Here is a 22,428-nt window from a genome sequence, read left to right on the forward strand (position 1 = left end):
GAAACCATCCTCTGCTATGTTTTTTACATGTCGGTATTTCAGCAGGGGGAAAACAACACGACTTAAAAATATAATGTAAAAAAGCCGTTATGCAATACCTACATACAGTTATGATTAGACAAAATAAAACGAGAGCTTTGTTTACAAAGAATGTATAAAAATGTTTATAAGCAATACTATAAGTTATTATAATACATAAACTCTGACTAATAGATGGTTGTGTTAGACCACATTAATATTGCGTCATGCAGAAGGGTACGTGCAAATTTGATGTGTTCACTACCACTCTCATGGACAATGGATAAAATAATAGGTAATTTTATCTGAGCAGTTCTAGAACTTCCATTACACATTGAGAGCCTGTGTCTGTTAGCAAGAAGACTCCAGATCAACTGAGGCTCCTTTTTGTACCCGTAGTCAGTAAAAGGTTAGCCTAATTTTAATACAAATTCTAACTAAAAGTATGTGTGAGCCGGTGGAAGCATTGTCTTTCTGGCAGTTTGAAAAGAACATGTGAGTGATTATTCCATCCACGTGGGTGCATTTATCACTCCCTATTAGAGAAAGATGAGTAGAACATATTGATTATCCTGAAGCCAGATGAATATACCGGACAGCCAACCACAGACCTTAGAAAAGTATGACTAAATCTAATGGGACTAGTTTACGGAGAGTAGCCGAAATAGCTCAGTTGGGAGAGCGTTAGACTGAAGATCTAAATGTCCCTGGTTCGATCCCGGGTTTCGGCAGGCGATATTTTTGAGACTGTTCTAATTTAGACCAGAAAACGAGTTTTCACATTGAGAACCTGTTTAGTATATGTTAAGTTTCATATTGTATGTATTATTTGTTGATGTCTATCATCCCTTTCATATGATATGTTTCGAATTTCCTAAATGTAACGAATTAGCAAAATGTACAATATGTTAAGATATCGCAAAACGTATGATGTTACTAATTCAAATTTGTCTTGCACAAATGACTTAATTTGTTTTTATGACTTTGCACATTTATTTTGGGATCCAACACTGTATAAACGTAATTTGCCTGATGACGCGTGAGTGGAGAAGGAGCTGCCCGGTGTTCACTAGCACACGGTGCTGCGCGGTGAAACACCGCTTCCCATTCATTTTCAATGGAAGGAAAGCGGTGAGAGGCGGAGAGGGCGGGGGACCTTTGGGCGGGGTGAAGGTGTCGTGGGAGGCGGTGAAAAAGATCAACGTTTTTCAACTTTATGCAAATCGCTAGCGGCGACCGCTGGGCGATGACCAATCATATCGATTGGTTCCCATGACGAATATGATTCCACGCGACCTGGCTAATTTTATGGGTGTTAAGACATGAGTATGAAATTGTAATTCCGTTTTTTTTTTCTGTTTTAGGGACTCCTGAAACAACCAGCAAACCAGGCTGTCGTCTTGTGAAACATGTAATTGTCAATACCTTCTGATGTGAAGAATCTAGCTAGCTAAAGCATTTACTGCAAATTGAATGTACAATTTTGTATGCTTACCTTGCTGATATTTGTCATGCAATGCAGATAGATTAAATAACGTAGCTAGCTATGTTCTTGCTTATTGTGCAGTGGAGGATTTAAAAGAAAACTGTATGCCTATGGATGTGTAGCTAGTTATGTAGCCGATCTGTGTATGGTCCATAAAACATTTGGTATACATATTAGTTCAGAACCTAGCTATGAACCTCAGCTATCATAACCAGTTGTATCAACTTCAAAACAGTCTGAATGACATTAATGAAACCTATGGATTACCAAAGTCTAATGGTTTTAAATGACTGCTTTGTATTGTCTAGAAACTCACTTGTAGATTTCGCTTGCAGTAGGTCTCTTAAAAAAGCCGTGCAAGGTTATTAAACAGAGGTGCCTAGTTATTCTTCTTTTGTTGATATCAGGTAACGTGCACCTCACCCTGGCCCTGATATGCAATGTCTCCAAATGTCCCCTCTGATTTTAAATCAAGATCTGGTTTTGGTATTTTTCATTTAAATGTACACAGCCTGTTGTCAAAAATTGATGGGGTTAGGATTTGGGCTAAATCAACTAATGCTGATGTAATTGTGTTTTCTGAAACCTGGCTCAGCAAGTCTGTTTTTGATAATGATATTTGTATAAGTGGTTACAATGTTTATCGCACTGATCAAGTTAAGAAAGGTGGGGGTGTGGCTATATATGTGAAAACGAAACTCCCTGTAAGTGTGGCAAAGTCTGAAACTATTTGTAAACATTTGGAATTTCTTGCTTTGAATATTGAGGTTTCAAAGGGCCTCTCTATAACTGTGATTGGCTGTTATAGACCCCCCAGTGCTCTCGGTGATGCATTTTCTTCTCTGATGAACCTTTTGTCTAAACTTCTTTACAGTGAAATGATCTTGATTGGTGATCTCAACTGGTGTTGGTTAAAGCCGGTGTCTGATGATTTAAAAATGTTTTGTAATTCTATGAATCTTACCCAGTTGATTAACTCGCCCAAATCTTAAATGCCCAGAAAAATCTACCCTGATTGATTTGATATTGACAAATGTTCCACATAAATATTCTGCGGTTGGTGTGACCATTGTGCTGTTAAAAATACTAAGGTCCCAAAGACAAACCCACGTTTTATTCGTAAGAGAAATTTGAAGTGTTTTAATGAGCAGGCTTTCTTTCATGATTTGTTTTATTTTAACTGGAGCACGATTGAGGTTATCCCTGATGTGGAAACTGTCTGGAAATTCTTTCATGATGGTTTTTCTCAAATAGTAAACAAACAAACAAACATACCCCATTCCGCAGGTTCAGGGTTAAAGGGCGGGATAATCCATGGTTTTCTTCTGAGCTGTCTTGTATTATTCACAACTGTAATCTAGTCTGGGCTAAAGCAAGGAAATCATGTTCTGATGCTGATTGGCTTATTTTTAGGCAGTTACGAAACAAGTTTTCTTTTCTTCTCAGGAAGGCCAAGTCTGAATATTTTATGTCTGTTACCACTGATAACCTGAATGACCCTAGAAAGTTCTGGAAGGCTATTAAGTCTATGTCTGGTAACAGTAATTTTAATGAATTACCGTCATGTGTTTTGAAGGACTCTTGTTGCTATATATGACAAAACTGAAATGCTGAATTGTTTCAATGAGAACTTTGTTTCATCTGGTAGGCTGTTTGATTCAGTGTCCTCTGTCTCTGTACAACCCTGTGTGGATGAACCAGTGAGAGCTGGTCAAACTTTTAGCTTTTTGCCATTCTCAGTGCGGGTGGTACATAAAGCCCTGAAATCCTTAGATCAGAGAAAGCCTGCAGGTCCTGATCTTTTGGATCCCTGCATTTTAAATCTGGCAGCTGATTTCATAGCTGAACCACTTACATCTCTGTTCAATCTAACCCTGGAATGTAATGAAATTCCAAAGATCTGGAAATCAGCATTTTCCTACCACTTTTAAAAGGGGGAGATCCAAATGTTTTAAATAATTATAGGCCAATCTCAAAGCTGTCACCTCTGGTGAAAATACTTGAAACCCTTGTAAGTGAACAGCTAAAAGAGTTTTTATTTACTAACTCTATTTTATCAATGTACCAATCGGGCTTCAGGAAGAAGCATAGCACAATTACAGGAGCCATGAAGGTTTTAAATCATATCAGCCATTGACAAAAACAGCACTGTCTCACTTTTATTGATCTCTCTAAGGCTTTTGATACAGTTGATCATGCTATACTAAGGCAGAGATTGTCGATTGTAGGTCTTTCGGAGCATGCAGTTGCATGGTTTGCTAACTATCTGTCTGATAGAACTCAGTGTACTCAATTTGATGGGCTCATCTCTGTTAAATTGTCTGTCTGTAATGGTGTGCCCCAAGGCTCTGTACTTGGTCCTCTCTTATTCACTATTTATATAAATAATTTATACAAAAATGTCCAAAATGCACAACTTCATTTGTATGCTGATGATACTGTTATTTACTGTTGTGCCTCGTCTCTTACAAAAGCTTTTTTATTTTACCTTTATTTAACCAGGCAAGTCAGTTAAGAACAAATTCTTATTTTCAATGACGGCATAGGAACAGTGGGTTAACTGCCTGTTCAGGGGCAGAATGACAGATTTGTACCTTGTCGGCTCAGGGGTTTGAACTTACAACCTTCCGGTTACTAGACGCTCTAACCACTAGGCTACCCTGCCGCCCCAGCTTTACAGAAATGCTTTTTATACTGTTCAACATACCTTGTGTCAATTGAAGCTTATCAGTACAATTATAACCCTTTTCCCATAGCCAATCCTGGGAACAACAAAATCCTAGGTGACCGGTTGGCCATGCCACGACCAAGGATATATAAGAGAATTAGGCCTTAAGTTATCGAAGTCAAAACATTGATCGTAATGTATTATGTTTTGTTTAAATATGTATATTCCATTTGATTTATAGCCCTGTGTAATTTGAGGTCTTGAAAAGTTAAAGTGAATTATAGGCTACTGGATTAAATAATAGCCATTCACTTGTCATTATGACCTTTTTAAGTATTAAAAAGTATAAATCATTTCAATGTCCTTATATTAAGCAAGCCAGATGGCACAATTGTTTTTATTGATGGATAGCACACACCAACACTCAGACATATATTACAAATGAAGAATTTGTGTTTAATGAGTCTGTGAGATCAGAGGCAGTAGGGATGACCAGGGATGTTCTCTTGATAAGTGTGTGAATTGGACCATTTTCCTGTCCTGCTAAGCATTCAAAATGTAACGAGTACTTTTGGGTGTCAGGGAAAGTGAATGGAGTAAAAAGTACATTATTTTCTTTAGGAATGTAGTGAAGTAAAAGATGACAAAAATATAAATAGTAAAGTACAGATACCCCAAAACACTACTTAAGTAATCCTTTAAAGTATTTTAACTTAGTACTTTACACCACTGCTTGCACTGGGGAGGGTGCTGAGTGGTGAAGAAAAAGGGAAACAAAAGAAGTAAATCTATGTTGGAAAATAGGAAACCACTAGTTTTTGGTCGGAGTCAGGGTTTTGGATGAATGCTACTTGGGAATCCATTTAACGTTTCCAGGAAAATCTGGAACGTGTTGGAAGAAAGTGTGGAGTCGGGGAGAGTCACAAGAAGTGGTCTCATTTAGATGTTTTGTGTGTCTGTGGAGCAGAAGAAACGTGTGTTAAGACTCAAAAAGATATCGGAATGGAATGTTTCCTGCATGGATTTTCGTAGCAGGGTGCCTTTCAAGGGGGTTATTTCTGTGGTGGTGCAAACTAAAGGCAGAGGATATAACTGAATACATTGATGGAGTGGTTTGTGCAAGTCGATTGACTTGTATGGTGGACGGAGAAAATAAGTTCACTTCATCCATGCTACTGAGTCTCTCCCTTCTCATACAAAATTAGGTTTCATGAGATACCCTGTAAGAGCTTTTGTGCACAAGACCCTTCCGTGTCATACATGTAAAAATATTTGGTCATGTGTCAAGTGCATGCAGAAGGGAAGAATATTGTATGCTAGATGAAGGAAAATGCTGCACCTGTTGATGTGTACATGCACCTGAATTCTTGGAGTGCCCAGTTGAAGGAGAATTTAGTTTATTTAATTTTTTACAGAGACAGTGCACATTAATCAATGTTTCAGTAGCAGTCCCTGGGCAAGTTATTAAAAACAATTACAATATAGACAATCATTGAGCAGTGAGCACACGCAGAGCAACATGACAAGCAAGACAAAGCAACATAGGACAAAAATCAGCAAGACCAAATTCATAAAAGCAATAAAGTGTTTCCACACCTCACAACCTACAGACAACATGGAAAGCGGCAACACACAGCTAGGGATTATGTTCACAAATATGATTGACCTTTAGCCATGTCTTCGTGCATTTTGTGAAAGTGTGATATGTGGTGCAGTGTATTCCAGACATGGGAAGCTCTCACAGAGAAAGCGGATTTACTAAAGGTGCTTTTCCTTTAGGGAACTATACAGTCATGGAGTGTCCAGTGTATCACCTATCTGGAGGCGGTGAGAAAATGGGAAGGAAGGAGTGGCGTGGAAGAAGCAATGGTAGTAGAGCCACCAATACCAGTGAAGTTTTTTCATCAACTGAGAGATAGTGAAATGCTGCATGTTAAAAAGGTGGACTTTGTATTATTTATTGCAATGGTCATAAACTGTACAGCACAAGCAGAGAAGTCTAAGAAAATTGGAATCATTGTGAATGCAGCAGAACGTTCCTCTCGGTGAACGTAGCCTTATCACAGGCCCCTGAGCCTGTGTAGGGATGTATTTTGTAGTGGACTGTGATTGAAGAAGTATGATGGTTTTGTTTTTTAGATATTTTGTATGATATCGTTTTACCCCTTTTCCGGAATATATTTGTTCGTTTTTATTTAATACCCCGTCCAGCTGGTAACGGTAATGCACCATTAACATTGGATGCCAACCGCCGTTATACCTTATCGAAGGAGAACAAACTCCAACACAGTAGATGGCAGTGATGCGCGAACTAACTGTTTGGCTTTCCAAAGCAATGCTGTAGCCACAAACTGATGTTTGCGGAAGCGAGAGCTGTTGGCGAGGCTATATAGCCAAGTAATATTTGTATTAGGCGATACTCTTTTAATAATCTTCGAAAATGGCCCACAAAAGTGAAGATTTATTTGACTGTATTCTCATGGCGGACGACAGGTAGGCTAAATACTGCCTTGCTCTAGCTTATTTAGCATGACGCTTGTTTGTTTATAGTTAGCTAGAGTTGTAGCAATGTTTCGTGATTACCGTATGAGTTTTATATGATTTCAGGTTCCGTGTAGAGGGGTACCGTGAGGGGTTCGGTGAAGGCACGCGACAAGGAATGATTGATGGTCGGAAACATGGGGCATCACATGGTGCCAAGCTTTCAATGGAGGCAAGTTGAGCATCCAGGGTCATGTCTAAATTGACGTCAAAAGATTATATTTTTTGTTGTTGCATTTGAGCAAAACTTATTGATTTTCCTAACCTTAACCGAATTATCCTAACATGCTACGTTAATTATCCTAACCTACTGCGTAAGTTCTAACATGCTACAAAAAGTGAATTCTGACAAGCTGTAAACCATCTAGTGAAAACTAGCTATAGGATAGTTTACGCAAATTTCAAAATGACATTAGTTTCCTTACCCTGTAGTAAGCAGGCTATGCGTTGGTTTAGTTTCGCTGTTAACGTTACTGTTTCCACGTGCTAACGTTTTAGCATTTGTCACAAATCTCATTCGTCATGTGACTTGAGTTATTTTTCGCACATGTTCAAATCTTCCATAAGTATCTAAAATGGATTGTGAAGCTCAACAAAATCACTTAAGATTTTTTGAACTTGATGCGCAAAAATGTGGAAGACATGGAGAAGGTTCGGGACAAGTTTAGACAGGTAGGACTATCTCACTCAAACCACAAGTCAATTGTGTGAATAAGCTCTTAGAAACAAACAAATGTGCCTTAGACCAATGCACCACTCGGGAAGCTGACTAGGCACTTTTTAATAGCTAGTCAAAACCCCCAGGGCAGGCATGGAAAGCCAGTGTTGTTACCGCAGCTGATTTGTTACTCACTAAAGTCATACATGGTTTTGTTACACGCACATTACATGCATAGGCTTACTGGTTTGTGAAAAAAAGCTTTGTTAAATAAGTGCGATTTTGTGTTTTACAACTAATTTCTCCCCAACTACAGAACTTTCTAAACTCCACTCGCCTATTTTTCTAGGTTTCCTTCTATTATGGATTTGGAATCACTTGGAAATGCCTTCTTCAAAACAACACAGACGTGAAAGCCAGGTTTGACCTCTCCTCTGCAATAATAAAATGCCTATAGCTCATCTACTCATCGGTCACTTGTTCCTGTTGACTTTCATGCAAATAATATGATCTTCAGTTTGTCTATTTTTATGTTTCAGAAAAAGGCTGAAAGTTTTGGAATCTCTACTTGGGTTGATTCAGAAGTTCCCTCATGAAGAACCTCAATATGAACATCTCCAGGAAGACATGGAGAAGGTTCGGGCCAAGTTTAGACAGGTATCTCACTCAAACCACAAGTCAATTGTGTGAATAAGCTCTTGGAAAAAAACATGGTTCACTCAAATGTTTTTCATTGTAAAGGTTCATGACCTTTAGATTATCCATGACCTAAACTGGCCAGCAGTGTTTTTCATGCTCTTATTTTGACGTCTAAACTAATGTCTACTGAAAAACTAGGTACTGGTCTTCAGCTCCTCTTTATTTCTTTCACCTTTAGGTCTGCTCTCTGTTAAATGTGCCAACAGACTTCAGTGATTATGTGAAGTCTGGAGGGTCTGGAGGAATATCCTTCTGAAGGGAACTGGCAACTCTAAAGCCCACGGCTTGAGGATCTGAAGGAGGTTCCTTGAATGCAACCTTTCCTGTGAAGCATTGTGGCTTTGAAGACAAGATAGGAGAACAGTTGAGGAGGAGGAACCTGCAGGTGGGCCTGCCCTTATGTAAACAGGAGGTCCTGAATTGGTGTGTAGTGTAGTTAACTGACTTTTAAAGGTGGAGCATAAAGTATGCTATCAGTTGGTATTATGAAGAATTGGTGTTTTCGAATGACAAAGGTTAGGATATCAATTGGTGGGGCATCAGTCTAGTTTTGAAATATGGAGTGCTACTGAGAACACAAAGTGAACAGGAAGTGCTACATAGGCCTAACTGGTGTTCTATAGTCCTTGATGTTTACTGCTTTGTCTGGGTAGTAAGAGAGAGCTGAGTTGCATCATATTATTTTGTAATTCTAATGATTCGAGATAAATGAGTGATTTTCTTTTTTTTAAATCTACACTTTGAAGAAGAAGAAAAAAGGTTCCAAATGGAACCAATAAGGAGTCTATCGCTTGCTTTTTTATATATATATATATATATATATATATCCCTAAATGTTATATACAGAACCCCAATGAACACTTTTTATAATAGTGTAGGTCAATTTTGAGTGACCTGGTTGAGAATGAATGATTGCTTAAACTACTGGTTGATGTGAAATAATAATAAAACACTATTTATATCAAGTACTTGTGAAGTATGAATGTTAGCATATTCCAATACATTTGTTTCCTTGTCTATTCACACTTGCTAAAACATAAATGGTCACAAGGAGATGCATCATTTCAGTGGTTGAAATTATCAAGTTGCAGGAGGTCCTATGGATAGCCATAAACTTCAACATCCCCACCTTGTGGTCAATGAAAAATATCACACCCATGTTTTAGTGAGCTCCTCAGGCTGAGATAATGTGGAAGAGTATGGAGATGGATCTCCTCCGTCGGCTATGGTGTATTAGTTTACAGGCATGAATTAAACTCAACATTATATGAAATAAGTGATCAAAACCACAATTCTTTACTATGCAATACAAACTGATGTGGTATGTGTTTCTAAGTCACTTTTGTTTTTGTAAAATGACTATATACAGTATGACTGGAGGGTGGATTCACCTGCCAGAGGCACAAAGCAATCACTGTCTGTTGGTTTTGTTTAACCAACTCCATCCCCATGAAATTCCACCACTGGGCCTTTCAGCCTCATTTCACTGGTGGTCAGCAGTCAGTTAATGTTCAGCCCCTTCTCCTGAGTCATTTGTGGGATTGGCCTCGATCTGTAACAATGGTATCAAGGGGCACCAGCGATGTCAGGGGCTGCGGAGCGCTTGTTTTTGTTCGTGGTCCCCCCTTTCTATTCGCTGTACGGATAAATTCAGACAACCAGATGGGGAGGTTAGCCAGTGGCAGCTGGTTGATGCACTGTGCAGCAGCAGGTGAGCACTGCCCCGAGGCACCTTCTGAGCGGGACAGATAAATCCCAAATGAGCTGGAGGGAAGAAGGAACTGCCAGTGCACTGCTCATCTTTGTGCGGTCTGACCTGATTCGTAGTTACTTGTGTGTTTGAGTCCAATGCAAAAAGAACAGAGGGAGAGAGGGGGTATGCCAGTGAATGAAAGTTGTAGCTGCACTGTTTCTTTGATTCCTTGTGTTGGGCAAGCAGAGTGGATGGGGCCAAGGAAAGGGAGGAGGCAGAGGGATATGGGGGCACTGGAGGGTTTAGAGAATGTTCTGGAATTTCTGGAGCAGGTGGCGAGTGGTGACATGAAAAGAAGACGTGACAAATGCAACCGCCAGGCAATTCGAGGGGAAAAAGCCCCAAACTAAATTGTGGCATATAGTGTTCCCTTGCCTTGGTGCCTCATGCACCCCCCCATTCCAGTCCTGGAGGCAGATGGCTATCTGAGCTCAGTTTTAGCAGCTGTCGAGCCCATTATGCAGTATGTCTGAAGAATGCCAGTATATATTTTCATGCTTTTGTTTTTTTGAACATTCAGTTACAATTAATCTTGGCACCCAGAATCAGCTACTCAGTTTAATATTTTAATGTTGATAGTTATCACGGTGGAAGTCAGGTGATTTCATAACTTTTTAAAAGACCTTGATGCATGATGTCACAAGCTGCTCTGCATCTGCATCACAGCTACAGACATGGGTAAAAATGTTGAAAGGATACCACACTGAGGTAGCATGTCCTGACGAGTCCATCCGTGTACTTTTTGATGGCACTTGGGGAGCAATGTTGATCCTTCCTCTGAAACTGCAAGTGCTAAGATGTCAGAGGTTGAGGACACCGTATTAATGTGAACCTCCGATGCCCACAGGTTTATGTGAAATACTCGAGTTCCTTCACAAATGCCCAGGGCCTTAGACCAGTGGGTACCGTCTTTTCTTTACTCTGGCCCATCTGAAAGCCTTTGACATTTTATTGTGACCTACAGTACCCAACAATCAGTTGCTTTTACACTTAAGTAAAAATACCCCCAGAAAACAACTTAAGTAGTTTTCTGGGGGTATCTTTACTATTTATATTTTTGTTAACTTTAACTTTTATTTCACCACATTCCTAATGATAATAATGTACTTTTTACTCCATACATTTTCCCTGACACCCAAAAGTCCTCATTACATTTTCATAGGAAAATGGTCCAATTCACACACTTATCAAGATAACATTCCTAGTCTTCCCTACTGCCTGTGGTCTGGCAGACTCACTGAACACGTGTTGCTTGCAAATTATGTCTGAGTGTTGGAGTGTGGCCCTGGCTATCCGTCAATTACAATTACTTATATAAGTTGAGGTCATCAATGAGACCAGGGTCTCATTTGCAAGGGAGCCCAGTGAACATGTGAAAAGTGTTATTGAAATGTAATATGTTTAAATTGCATATAACTGCCTTAATGTTGCTGGACCCCAGGAAAAGTAGCAGCTAATGGGGATCCTTAATAAATACAAAACATGAACATACAATAAATAATATCAATACATTCAATATTATAAGATTAATCAAAACAATCACAACTCTCACATATCACCTCCCTTAAACTCAATCTAAGCTGTCCAGTGGAGACAAGCAAGTGTAATTTCAAGGTGGCCTGATGGGTACCTGCGGGACCTCCAGAACAAGCCAGTCCAGAGAGTGGGTCTGAAAATCGCTGGATCCCAGTTAATACGTGAGCTGAGGTTGTTGCGGAGTGTCTGAAGAACAACTTTATATACAAAAAGTAGCCAGTGCTGGACCCTTCTTGTAGTCAGGGACTCCCAGCCTTATGTAGTGATGTGTACGAACATTTCCCCAGTGATAAAATGCAGCGCTGATCATTGGCAAAAGAGCTGATCTGATTGGTCAGATATGGATGTAAAAAGTTTACAATATAATCAACAACAGGTTAAAACCCAGGGTTAGATTAGGTATTTTAGGATAGTTGTTTTGGTGTTTGTTAATTAAATAGTGAGCATTATGGCTGCAGTTGTATTAATCCTTTAGTTTACAAATGCTATAAGATGCAGTTTGTGGCATGATGTTCAGAGAGAGAGAGATGTCTATGTGCCAGCAGGGATTTGGTGCCGCATTGTCTTATGTGCTGAAACCTTTATCCACTGTTTGTCCAGCTCACGATAGCAGGGCTGTGGGAAAGGATTAGGATTTCACACCTTTTTCTTTACAGAAAACCCTGATCAAAGGAATTCCTTGCATAATAAATCAATGAGTGCTGTCACACACTCATGCATGGGTAATCATTAGTCCCACAAAGCATTTCAACTTTAGATTTTGTAAAATGTCCTTAATATCATTATGTATGTCAATGTTGCTTTTTTGGAAAAAGATTCAGTAACTGTCAGTATTCTATAACTTCCTATTCAAAATGTATGATTACTGATCATAATTGATGTATGGTTATGTATGGAATACAATAACTTTGTTTTTGAAAGAAATATCATGTGACATTGTAAAAGACATGAACATTTTTTGTTTTGCCATCAAGGAGACAAAACAGGATGTGTTTAATCCACTTAATTCTGGTTTAGTTTGATGTTAATCATGTTTATAGAATGAATCTGCAAGTAAACAGTTGTGCATTTCAGACCAGCGACTGTTACACAAAACAGACATAAAGCAGACATTTCAGAATCTTTGCTTTATTTTCTTGGACCCCAGATGACCTTTGACCCATTGCAATGAACACAGATCCTGAAACAACAGTTCAGTAAGAGGGGCGACCTACCCGACCATCATTAACAATAGAAGCAATGGTAAAAAGCTGACCATTTTAGCTTCTGGGGGGGGGGGGCACTGTAGCACATTCTGTTTGGACAAAGATTTTTAAATTACTAACAGCACTTTTTTAATATGACATAAATGTAATGTCATCTCACAGGGGCATCAACATATATATTTTTTTCTCCATTTGAGGTAACGAGTATTTCTTACACTAGACAGAAAAACAATAATTCCATCCTGGGTCCTGTGTTAGCGAGTAGAAATTTGAGCAGCAACATCATTTGTCAAATACTAGGCCTACCTCACATCTACAACCAGAACATATAGCAGCATCATGTCTATGGCTAAGTGAACCACTGTTGGCTCTCACACTCATTAACTCTGATTGAAGGATGTCTGGGTCAAATGGAAGTGTGCCAACAATATCAGTAGCCCATTATTTTGGCTTCAATATACCAGTAGCGGTTCAGTTAAGAAAAAAACTGCAGTGTTACAAGATTTAAATCTATTCACCATTTATTGTGCAGTTGACATAAATATGCTATGCTTCTTGGGAGGACAAGATATCTAGAATAGCATGAACTGAACTGTGTGGAATAACGGCATGATGATTTGAAAGTAATTCTATGGCTTGGTATTTAACAAACTCAAAAACTCATTACGGGCTTGAACTCGAGCAAATGTTTTATAAATATAAAATAGGAGGGCCTTCAGGAGCCTAAAGGGGATAAAGACTCTTTCAATGAGACAGCTTAACACTCAAGAGTTATACAATCCAGATTACTTGCTCACATCAGGACCCATTTGGGTAATGATCAATGCATTACCATTAGCAGTTTAAACAGGACTGTCAGCCACTGAACAAACTAGTAAAAAAAAAAATAGATTAAAGATAAGTCTTGACTGTAATATGAGGTATTGTTGATAAAAACCATGTCTATTGTCTCATTTTTACTGTTTTTGGAATAGCACTGAAATCAAAGTAAAAACTGATGACAACTACAAAAACAAAGATGTCAACAATTTTCTCATAGAAAATTAGACCTATTACATGACAGTATATCGACATTTATATGTATATTTAAAAAAAAATAGCAGCAAACAATAGGAGAAAAAGCAGTGTTTTTCTTGTTTTTCATTTTGTTGTACACTTTGCTGGGAATTATTCTATAGCAGCTCAAAAGGAAGAGTGTGCTCTTCCGTTATCCTGTTTTCTCATCTTTTTCTCAATGTACAGTCAAACACCTTAATTCAGCAAGTCCACAAAAACATGCCGTCACCCTTTTTGCCTCCTTTCCCCCCCCACTCCCACTTTTCAACGTTACCCTTCCCTCTTTTCTTAGGCAAGCAAACAAAAACATAGCCTAAGTCTTCAGGTTTGTGCAAAATCATCTCTAAACCAAAACTATTTTTTTTGTATTTTTATCCCCTCAACTACACATATTCTAAACAGCATTTTAACTATGGTGTTTTCTTTCAGTTTTGCATTGATAAAACACTGTCATACATGATTTGTAGGGCAGGCATGTGTTAAGCACTATGGTAAATAGTGGTGTACAAAATGTTACACAGAGACAGACTTTGGCATCCTGTTTCTACTCTGTACTGGCTCCAATAGGAAAATCTGCAATAATAAACAACCTAAATCTTTGTTTTAGCTTTCAAGTTTGATACTTTAGTGTTTCAAATGCTCTGGATGCCGTTCAAGCGATGGGATACAGGATGCTGAAACATGCCACACCCAATGCTCGTCTCACTCTAGACCCCCCTCTAGACCCGTCTACATCAAGGGCACACAGGATCGCTGCTGGGCTGCGTTGACTTGTACCCAAAATTGTAACACACATAACACCATAGTTAAAAAGAGACCTGCTCCACTCCATTCCATTTTTTTTCAATGTGATTTTTTATGAGTCAGAAAAAAAACTGACTAAAAGTGCTTTTAAAAATGGAATGGTATTAGAAAGATATAACCACAACAGAAAAATTCAACTGTGGATTGCATGGTAAAGGTTTGCAATTAATGCTAGGTTTTAGTTTATCATGTCATAGCTGTTGAAATATGTACATTTGTGGCAATAAGTCAAATCGACAACCAAACAATGCTGGTTCATTCAATTTACTCCTAATGGAATATAAAGTAAATGTCCTTATATTGAATGAACTTATTTGCCAAACTTCAGCACCAGCAATCCACAATCATCTAAACAATAAAAACAGAGCAATATATACTAAAAGTATACTGTTGAGTTATACAACCCAGTTAAAAAGAGAAGAGGCCAAAACTAGGGGCTCAAAATTTCTTTAGAAGTCTAGACAATATAATAAAGTGACTAAACGCATAAGCAAGCAGGGATACACAGATGCCTAGATGCAAAAAAACTAAAACGGGAACTTTGATGGCAAGCAAAATGCCTATTAGAGAACAAAAATGCCCCTTCTCTTTAATAAATGAATTTATACTTCAAATAAAAACCTAGACAAAGACAGACTAAAAATACCTACTTGTTATTTTGAATGTTTTAAGTAAGCATGTAAAGTCAGTCTATGGTATTTAAAAATCCTAGTTCAACATTGGGTGGTAACAATGTATATTTCTGTGGCTTAATCTTGCACATAAACTATAATGTTTTTGTTTCATCAATATAGTTGTATCTTCCTATCATCCTTGTCTAGGTCTTGAGCTGGACAGGATGGGAGAGTGAGAGGGAATATGACTGGTGGTCTCAGAAAAGTGAGGTGTTCAGTCCTTTCTTGACAGCCCTGGCTGAGGGCGGCCACACGTCACTGGGAGGCCATACAGGCCGGGGCACCGTAACAGGTGGGGCACAAAAGCATTTGCCAGAGGGTGTTCAGAGGGTGACGACTCAAGGGTGCGCTGGTGTCCTCTTTTCCCAGATGGCCTCTTAGTAAGGCCAGAGCCTCAAAGATATTTCCCAAAAAATGCAGAGGATGCCACTCAAATGTTAATGTCCCTCACATCTGTAGGGGTGCAGGACAGGTCCACATCCTCATCTACCATTTTTGTTTCTGTGGAGACATTATGTTGCTGTGCCTGTCTCAGACTAGACTCAAGCAGAGACTCAATCTGTTCCTGACACGACCTCAGGCAGTCCTGTGAGGAGAGATACTGTCAGCATAAGGAAGCAAAATCTCTGAAAGACAATAGTAGCGAAAGGGTTTGTGACAAATAGTGAATGCAAGCATGTGTGTGGTGCAATGTAAAGGCCTGGGGGAGCTGTGTTTGACGTACCGGGTCACTCCTGATGACTTGGGACAGAAAGTTGGTTAGGTTCTGGGATGACAGTGCACCGTCTTTGCTCTTTAGGTACAGCCCCTGGACCGCTGCTGCCACACTGCCCGCTGCGATCATGGACGGAGGGTTGGCGATGAATTTGACATCTACGGTGAAGGCAAAAGAAAGAGAAGGTAAGTACTTATGTCATAAAGCAAAACATCTGAAACAGATCATTGACTAAATAGTACACATGAGCTTTCAATAAGATTAATGTGGAGGTTATGTGAGGGAGGCCATTCTAGGCTGTGGCATAATGATGTAGGGGACAATGGATATCCTGTTGCTCCTTTCCACTCACAATATCCTGAATGTGCCTTATTTCATGACCAGCCACTGACAGGACACCGGTGCGCATGCACACACTTCCAAAAACAATAAATCAATAGGAACAAAATAGAACAGGTACAAAAGTACTTCCAGCACACGCATTCAATGGGTACACCACGTAAAACTTTTTCCAAGAAGGAAATACCACTCTCCTTCCTACCCATTTCCCTCATATAAATTATAGTTTTAATCCCCACTGAGCTCATCTCCTCTAAAGAGGTTAGCATCCCATTTCCTACTCAAGTGCATGAAAGGTGACCATGAATCTAGAGTGGACAGTGTCCATCCCCCATCCGTCCCCCCATGCATGCAGTAGATATATTTTCACAAATAAACGCATCGACAGCACAACTGGTTTCATTTCCACAATAGCCCTAAAACACACCCCAGTAACAACAGATTCAAAATCTATTGAGAAAACCCTGACTTTGGGGAGAAACAATAAAGCAATGTGAGAAGCAAACCCATAATCACATAAAACTGATCTGGTGAAAAAGAGATCACTGACTCCATTCCAGTAGCTCCTCTACTTGTCCACAATACACAGTGACACCCCCCATAAAACATGTTAGGCCTCGTACACTCAAACATTCCTGCACCAGAGCCCATACCCCCAACCGTTTACATTGACCACCTGGGTCCTTCAAGGAGGAAGAGTTATCCTGACAAGAGGGAAAAGAATTCAGACAAAATCTAACACATATATTAGCCATTGTTCCCTGAAAATTTGGTTATGGAACAGTGACAGGAAACAGGTGGTTCATATGTGGGCCTACCTGTTGCACAGAGAGCCACAAATGTCTGGGCATGCTTGCGCAGAATCTGCTTCGTGTTCTGATGGACTGGTAGCTTGGAGAGGAAATGGTCTATGAAATCGTGCGGTGTTACTGATGCTAGATCCCATTTCAACTTGTTTAGAGTCAGTAGTTCCATTTGCTACAAAAAAAGACAGACGTGCGGCAATGAGACAATCGAACTTCACAAGAGGCTTCACATAATTTGTTCTACGTTATCCACTAGAGGGAGATATCGCCCTCCTCATGTCATTGCGCTACACTGGCCTAACCGCTTTAGGCTACCTTTTGAAACGTTCTTTGGTGCAAACTTTCTTTCAAATCAACAACAAAAATGATGCAATAATGATTTAGATCCAGTCAAAGAGAAACTAAGACAAGTAGTAGGCCATCTATAGGCCTATATTATGGAAATGCTCATTACAATTGTCTGGCCGATATTAAATGGATTAGAACTACAGTCATATACAGTGGGTCTATTTAGAAGATTGACATTGCTCATTTACCAATAGATCGCTGGGCCGGATGGAGTTGTCGGTGTAAATGCACAACTTCTCTGCAGTTAAAGGGACCGTTTCCTTCATCTTTGAGGCCAAAAACATACAAGTAGCTCCCAGGAGTTGTAATCTGGTTTTATTTGTGAGCTCCACAGACAAAAATCTATCCAAGTAGTTCATAGCCAGGGGAAAAACCTCCTCCTCGCATTTCTGTTCCTCGCAGACCTAGAAGTGAAAACAGCAATTTAGCCTATAGCCTCAAATTACAGTAGCCTATAAGTGCATTCAGGTCGATTATTTATTGGTGTATATACAGGCCTGTCCACGAGTGAAAACGAAATACTGTAATGACAACAACACATTTATTGAATTATCCTTCTATTTCTTAAGGCTGTCCTTAAAACAATAGCTATGGCTTAATTATAGGCTTCAGGTGGCGCAAAGTAGGCTATAGTCTGCCAATGCAATGAACATAAAATCATGTATTTCGAGAAGCTGAAAGTTGCTTAGGCCTAATTAAAACGGAAATTGAAATAGTAGAGAATTTCGTCTGTTTTCAGTCGCTTCTTGGAAAGACACAAAGGTGGCGTCAATGCAACTTTCCCCTTAAATTTCTAGTTCGTCATCTTTTCAAAAAATAATCAAAAATATGTAAAAATTGTCCCCGTTTGTCAAATTAGCATGTAAATGATCCTTATGGTATAACTTATCGGATAGTTTCATGAAATGTCGAATTTTCATAGAAAACCTATGAAAACAATATAATTTACAAGTCAACGCTCTTTCTCGTGGAGCGTGCGACATTTAGATCTTGTGCTGACTCTCAATTTCTGAAATTAATAATAAATGTATGTCGACATAAGACTCAATCGCTAACTACATGTAAATGTTGATTCATCGATATAGTATCATAGCCGACCATCTAAAATGCATTCTAATTTACATTTTTTGTGAAAACGATGTCTCCAGAGCGACCTTCATAAACTGCAGCCTGATCAGTAACCGAAACAAAACTTTACGGTTTTATAAAATCATTTTTCGCTATCCATGCGACAGGATTACAAATGCATACCCAAGATATACTTTTCGACTTGCTGATTCAGTTACTGTCATAGCTGACATTATTAAATATTTTTAATTATATTAAAAACCTACGCATACGACAACAAAGATGGCGCATAATACTGGCAAGAGTAAGACTGCATACGTGTACATTGCTATTAATTTTGGGGGGGGGAATTACATCTAAATACAAAATTACATTAAATAAGTCTCCGACAAAAGAAAATAATCGAGCAGCTACATTGCGAGTGTTGTAATTACTGAACACACACGATACCTGTGAAATAGCCTAATAGGCTACAACCGTGTTCCAAATCTATTTGAGCCTACTTGGACAACCGTACACAAATGAAACATTAGCCTACTATATGTCAGTAAGTTTACATAATATGAATGATCATGCTTGGAAATAATAAACGTACGATGCATAAAACGACCAATTCAATACATTGCGTCCAAAGGGCATGGTTAGTGTCTGGACAAACTTTTCAGCAATACATTTAGACATCATAAATATACACACCTCTAACATCCATGTAGCCACAATTTTCCTCATTTTAGGTATTATTTCTTTCTGGACACACTTGAAGTAATTCGGAGACGGAAGGTAATTTTCCTCTGCTTTGAGCATTGTCTGTAGAACTCGGTCATTTAGTAAGTTGGCGTCTTGGTAAGCTCTTCTGATGGTTTCCACTTCACAGCACAGCAGCTGGTGTTCCATATCTTTTGCGGTAGTAGCTTGCGTTTTCTGAGCTGAATAAATAATCAAAAGAGGTGCTTCTTGTTAGGAGTGAGTGAGGCTCCGTGGATGATGCTTGCTGTTCCTACAATGTAGCCCTCTGAGAGCTCCAACTCTTCACGCTTCTAGACAAAACTCTCCTTCAGAGGGCTATGCGATGACGTTACCTGTTGTTAAGGAGGGGATCAAAGCAATAGCGAGTCTGAGAGAGTCGAGCTAAGGAGTCTATAGCGAGAGGAGGATGACTCTAAAGAACTACTCCTCTAAAGTTCCAAGTCCTTCCAATCGCTGCTGAACCACTCCTATAGGTATGGAAATGGGAGGTCCCAGTATTCTGGGTGGCGTAGCCTATAGAGCCGAGGGGAGTCAGGAGGGGGTGAAGAGAACGGACGCTGAGTGGTGGGGGTTTGAGGGCGGAGGGATGTAAAGGCTAGTGTCGGTATAGGGAAGTTGGTTATGCAGAGATGAATGTGAAATGGTTCCATTTTGATAGGGGGCGGTATAGACACATTCATGGAAACTTTCCTGTTAGAAAAAGCCATCTCAGAGAACAGCCCTGGCTTCTCTTCTCGTCACCAAGTCGAACATGAGGTGAGCACATGGGCAAGCTTCTACCACACAAAGACATTTAACAGTGGGACATGTATTTGTTTTAAAGTCACTTTAACATAATCATTATACAGCAATTCATATACTTGTTCAGATTGCAGGCATATTCAATAGACCTATGCATCACAAAACCGGTAAAAAGCTACTATCAGAGCCATTGAGTAAGGCAGGCTATTTAATATTTCAAGAGTAAAATACGACGTGCAAAGACATTTACGTTAATAATGCCTAACCTAATAATAATAGCACTGTAAACATCTCTAATTTAGACAAAGTAGCTTGTTAACAACATTGATTTCAGGTTTGAGTTTAATTTTATGTCATTAAACATGGTACAACAAAAGTGCACTAGCTTACTTTACAATACATTCAAGGGGCTTTATAGGCATGGGAAACATATGTTTACATTGCCAAAGCAAGTGAAGTAGATAAACAAAAGTGAAATAAACAATAAAAAATGTACAGTAAATATTACACTCACACAAGTTCTCTCTCTCTTTGACTAGGGAGGAGACCGAAATGAGTCTTAACCAATAGGAGGAATTGCTGTTACCGGGCAGAAGACGATCAAGCATTTATGGGAGTGTTGAAATGTTGTATTCAAATTAAAGTTATCGATAATCATGTGATTGGTTAAAATATCATTGGCTGTAGGCCAAATAAAAAAATGTTGAACGTTCTGTTATATAACATTAGAACAATAACAAAACAAGTTTGAACAGAATGCTATGTTCTTTTACCTTTAGAACAGTTGCAAGTCATGGGAGTGGAATATCAATATTATTGTTGTGTGAAAGAGGATCTAAATAAGGGATCAATTCTGTTAATAGTCGAAATCAGATTTATCACACTTTTTCTAAGAGTCGCAATAACGTTTAATCTCAGTCGTTTCAATAGGAATATGAGTTTTTTGCATTCTTAACATTCCTCTCAACAGGTTATTGAATAGCTACTGTAAAACTACCAAAATAACTTGCTATTGTTGACGAATGTGGGTGACTCTTTCATCTACACTCTTTCACATTTACAAGTTTATTAACAAAACTTATTTTCAATAAAAATCGATTTTTATCATTAACCCATATGGCCTATAAGGAAGGCCTACTATCCTTATCACCCAAGTTGCACATTATTGCACTATTTTCAACTTTTTTCATACTTTTTGAACATTATGCAAACCATGTGCCAAAATCCCTACATATTTTGACCAGGGGCTTCAGCTAAAGGGTATGGCAAAGTTACAGTTGGGGATTTCCTACCACAGCCATCTTCCACCTCTGCACTGTTTTGAGTGAAAAGTCATGCTGTTTGGCTGACAAAGTCACAAAATAATGCTCAGGCATGGATAGGGCCAGAAGCCCTGCTTTGTTATGATTTCTGAATGGTCAGATAGCTAGCAACAATGACAAGAAGCTGCCATGTGGAGAATGGTAGGTGGCTCATTTCAGCTAGTTGTATCTTGTTCTTGATACCTCTACCCAATTGTCATACTTGAGTAAATGTAAAGATACTGTAATAGAAAAGTAAAAGTCACCCAGTAAAATTCTACTTGAGTAAAAGTATAAAGTATTTGGTTTTAAATATACTTAAGTACCAAAAGTAAAAGTATAAATAATTTAGAATTCCTTATATTAAGCAAACCAGATGGCATCATTTGATTGTTTTTAAATGTACTGATAGCCAGGGGCACACTCCAACACTCAGCCATTACATGGGGTGGCAGCTAGCCTAGTGGTTAGAGCATTGGGCCAGTAACTGAAAGGTTACATTCCAGCTCAGGCTTCTTCAGTACTATGATGGTGGATATTGCTCATCCACCTGCCACTAACTCTAGCAGGCTTGTAACTGCACATGCACATGCATGTCGCAAATGGCTAGTCAAACGACAAACTCTTAATTGAGACAATGCTGAAACTAAATCCACGGACGAGTCAGTGCCACAGTTTCATTTGTGCCAAAATAAAAGTTGTTTGCAAATTCAACATGAGATGATATAAAATAGGCTTTTAGAATGGCCTTTCATTTTATTGCTTATCGTTAATGCCAACTTCGGTGTGCTTTGTTGTGCTTATCAATGCACAATCACCAGCACATTGAGTCATACTGTGTGTGACATTACAAGTTTTTAACACACCAGAAAAACATTTGAATTAATAAAATATTTAATCAGTTAGCCTGCTCCGGAGCAAGTTAGTTCTGAAGGATTCATAGCCATAGAAATGTACCTTGGCTAAAAGGTGAGCCACTCGTATGACCGGTTATCCCGAGTTGAACTCAGAGTTGACCAAAGTTAGCTCGCTTACTCCTTAAAACGGCTTCGTAGGATACCCCCCTGGTATTGATTTGCAGTCAGGTCAAGGCCCTGGTGAGAATGACAAGCATGCAGATGAGGTTCCCTGAAACGGTTTCTGACAGTTTGTGCAGAAATTATTTGTTTGTGAAAACCCACAGTTTCATCCGCTGGGTGGTTGGTTTCAGACGATCCCGCAGGTGAAGACATCGGCAGTGGAGATCCTGGGCTGGTGTGCTTACA

At 39.1% G+C, this 22,428-nt stretch overlaps 2 protein-coding genes and 1 non-coding gene across 4 annotated transcripts; 2 read left to right on the forward strand and 1 right to left on the reverse strand.

Annotated features, from left to right (window-relative positions):
- The first annotated feature begins 676 nt into the window (after nt 1-676).
- On the forward strand, nt 677-749 carry trnaf-gaa (transfer RNA phenylalanine (anticodon GAA)). Its single transcript has one exon. It is a non-coding gene; the product is annotated as a tRNA-Phe (tRNA).
- A 5,756-nt stretch (nt 750-6,505) lies between these two features.
- lto1 (LTO1 maturation factor of ABCE1) lies at nt 6,506-9,027 on the forward strand. 2 transcript variants are annotated; one of them, XM_064923067.1, is made up of 5 exons: nt 6,506-6,665; nt 6,780-6,885; nt 7,721-7,791; nt 7,911-8,028; nt 8,277-9,027. In XM_064923067.1, the coding sequence occupies exons 1-5, from the start codon at nt 6,613-6,615 to the stop codon at nt 8,292-8,294; spliced, it is 366 nt and encodes a 121-aa protein (XP_064779139.1). In that variant the 5' UTR covers nt 6,506-6,612; the 3' UTR covers nt 8,295-9,027. The 2 variants fall into 2 exon arrangements, with proteins under 2 accessions (XP_064779139.1, XP_064779130.1); XM_064923058.1 differs by having other exon boundaries at nt 6,507-6,665; nt 8,249-9,027.
- A 3,444-nt stretch (nt 9,028-12,471) lies between these two features.
- On the reverse strand, nt 12,472-19,593 carry LOC135504456 (G1/S-specific cyclin-D1). The gene is made up of 5 exons (XM_064923078.1): nt 19,071-19,593; nt 17,495-17,710; nt 16,971-17,130; nt 15,823-15,971; nt 12,472-15,684 (listed from the first exon to the last, which is right to left on the reverse strand). Exons 1-5 carry the CDS (start codon nt 19,266-19,268, stop codon nt 15,529-15,531), a joined length of 879 nt encoding a protein of 292 aa, XP_064779150.1. The 5' UTR covers nt 19,269-19,593; the 3' UTR covers nt 12,472-15,528.
- Nucleotides 19,594-22,428: the final 2,835 nt, after the last annotated feature.

This window comes from Oncorhynchus masou, chromosome 2 (genome assembly GCF_036934945.1).
Source record: "Oncorhynchus masou masou isolate Uvic2021 chromosome 2, UVic_Omas_1.1, whole genome shotgun sequence".
In the NCBI taxonomy this organism is placed as follows: domain Eukaryota; kingdom Metazoa; phylum Chordata; class Actinopteri; order Salmoniformes; family Salmonidae; genus Oncorhynchus; species Oncorhynchus masou.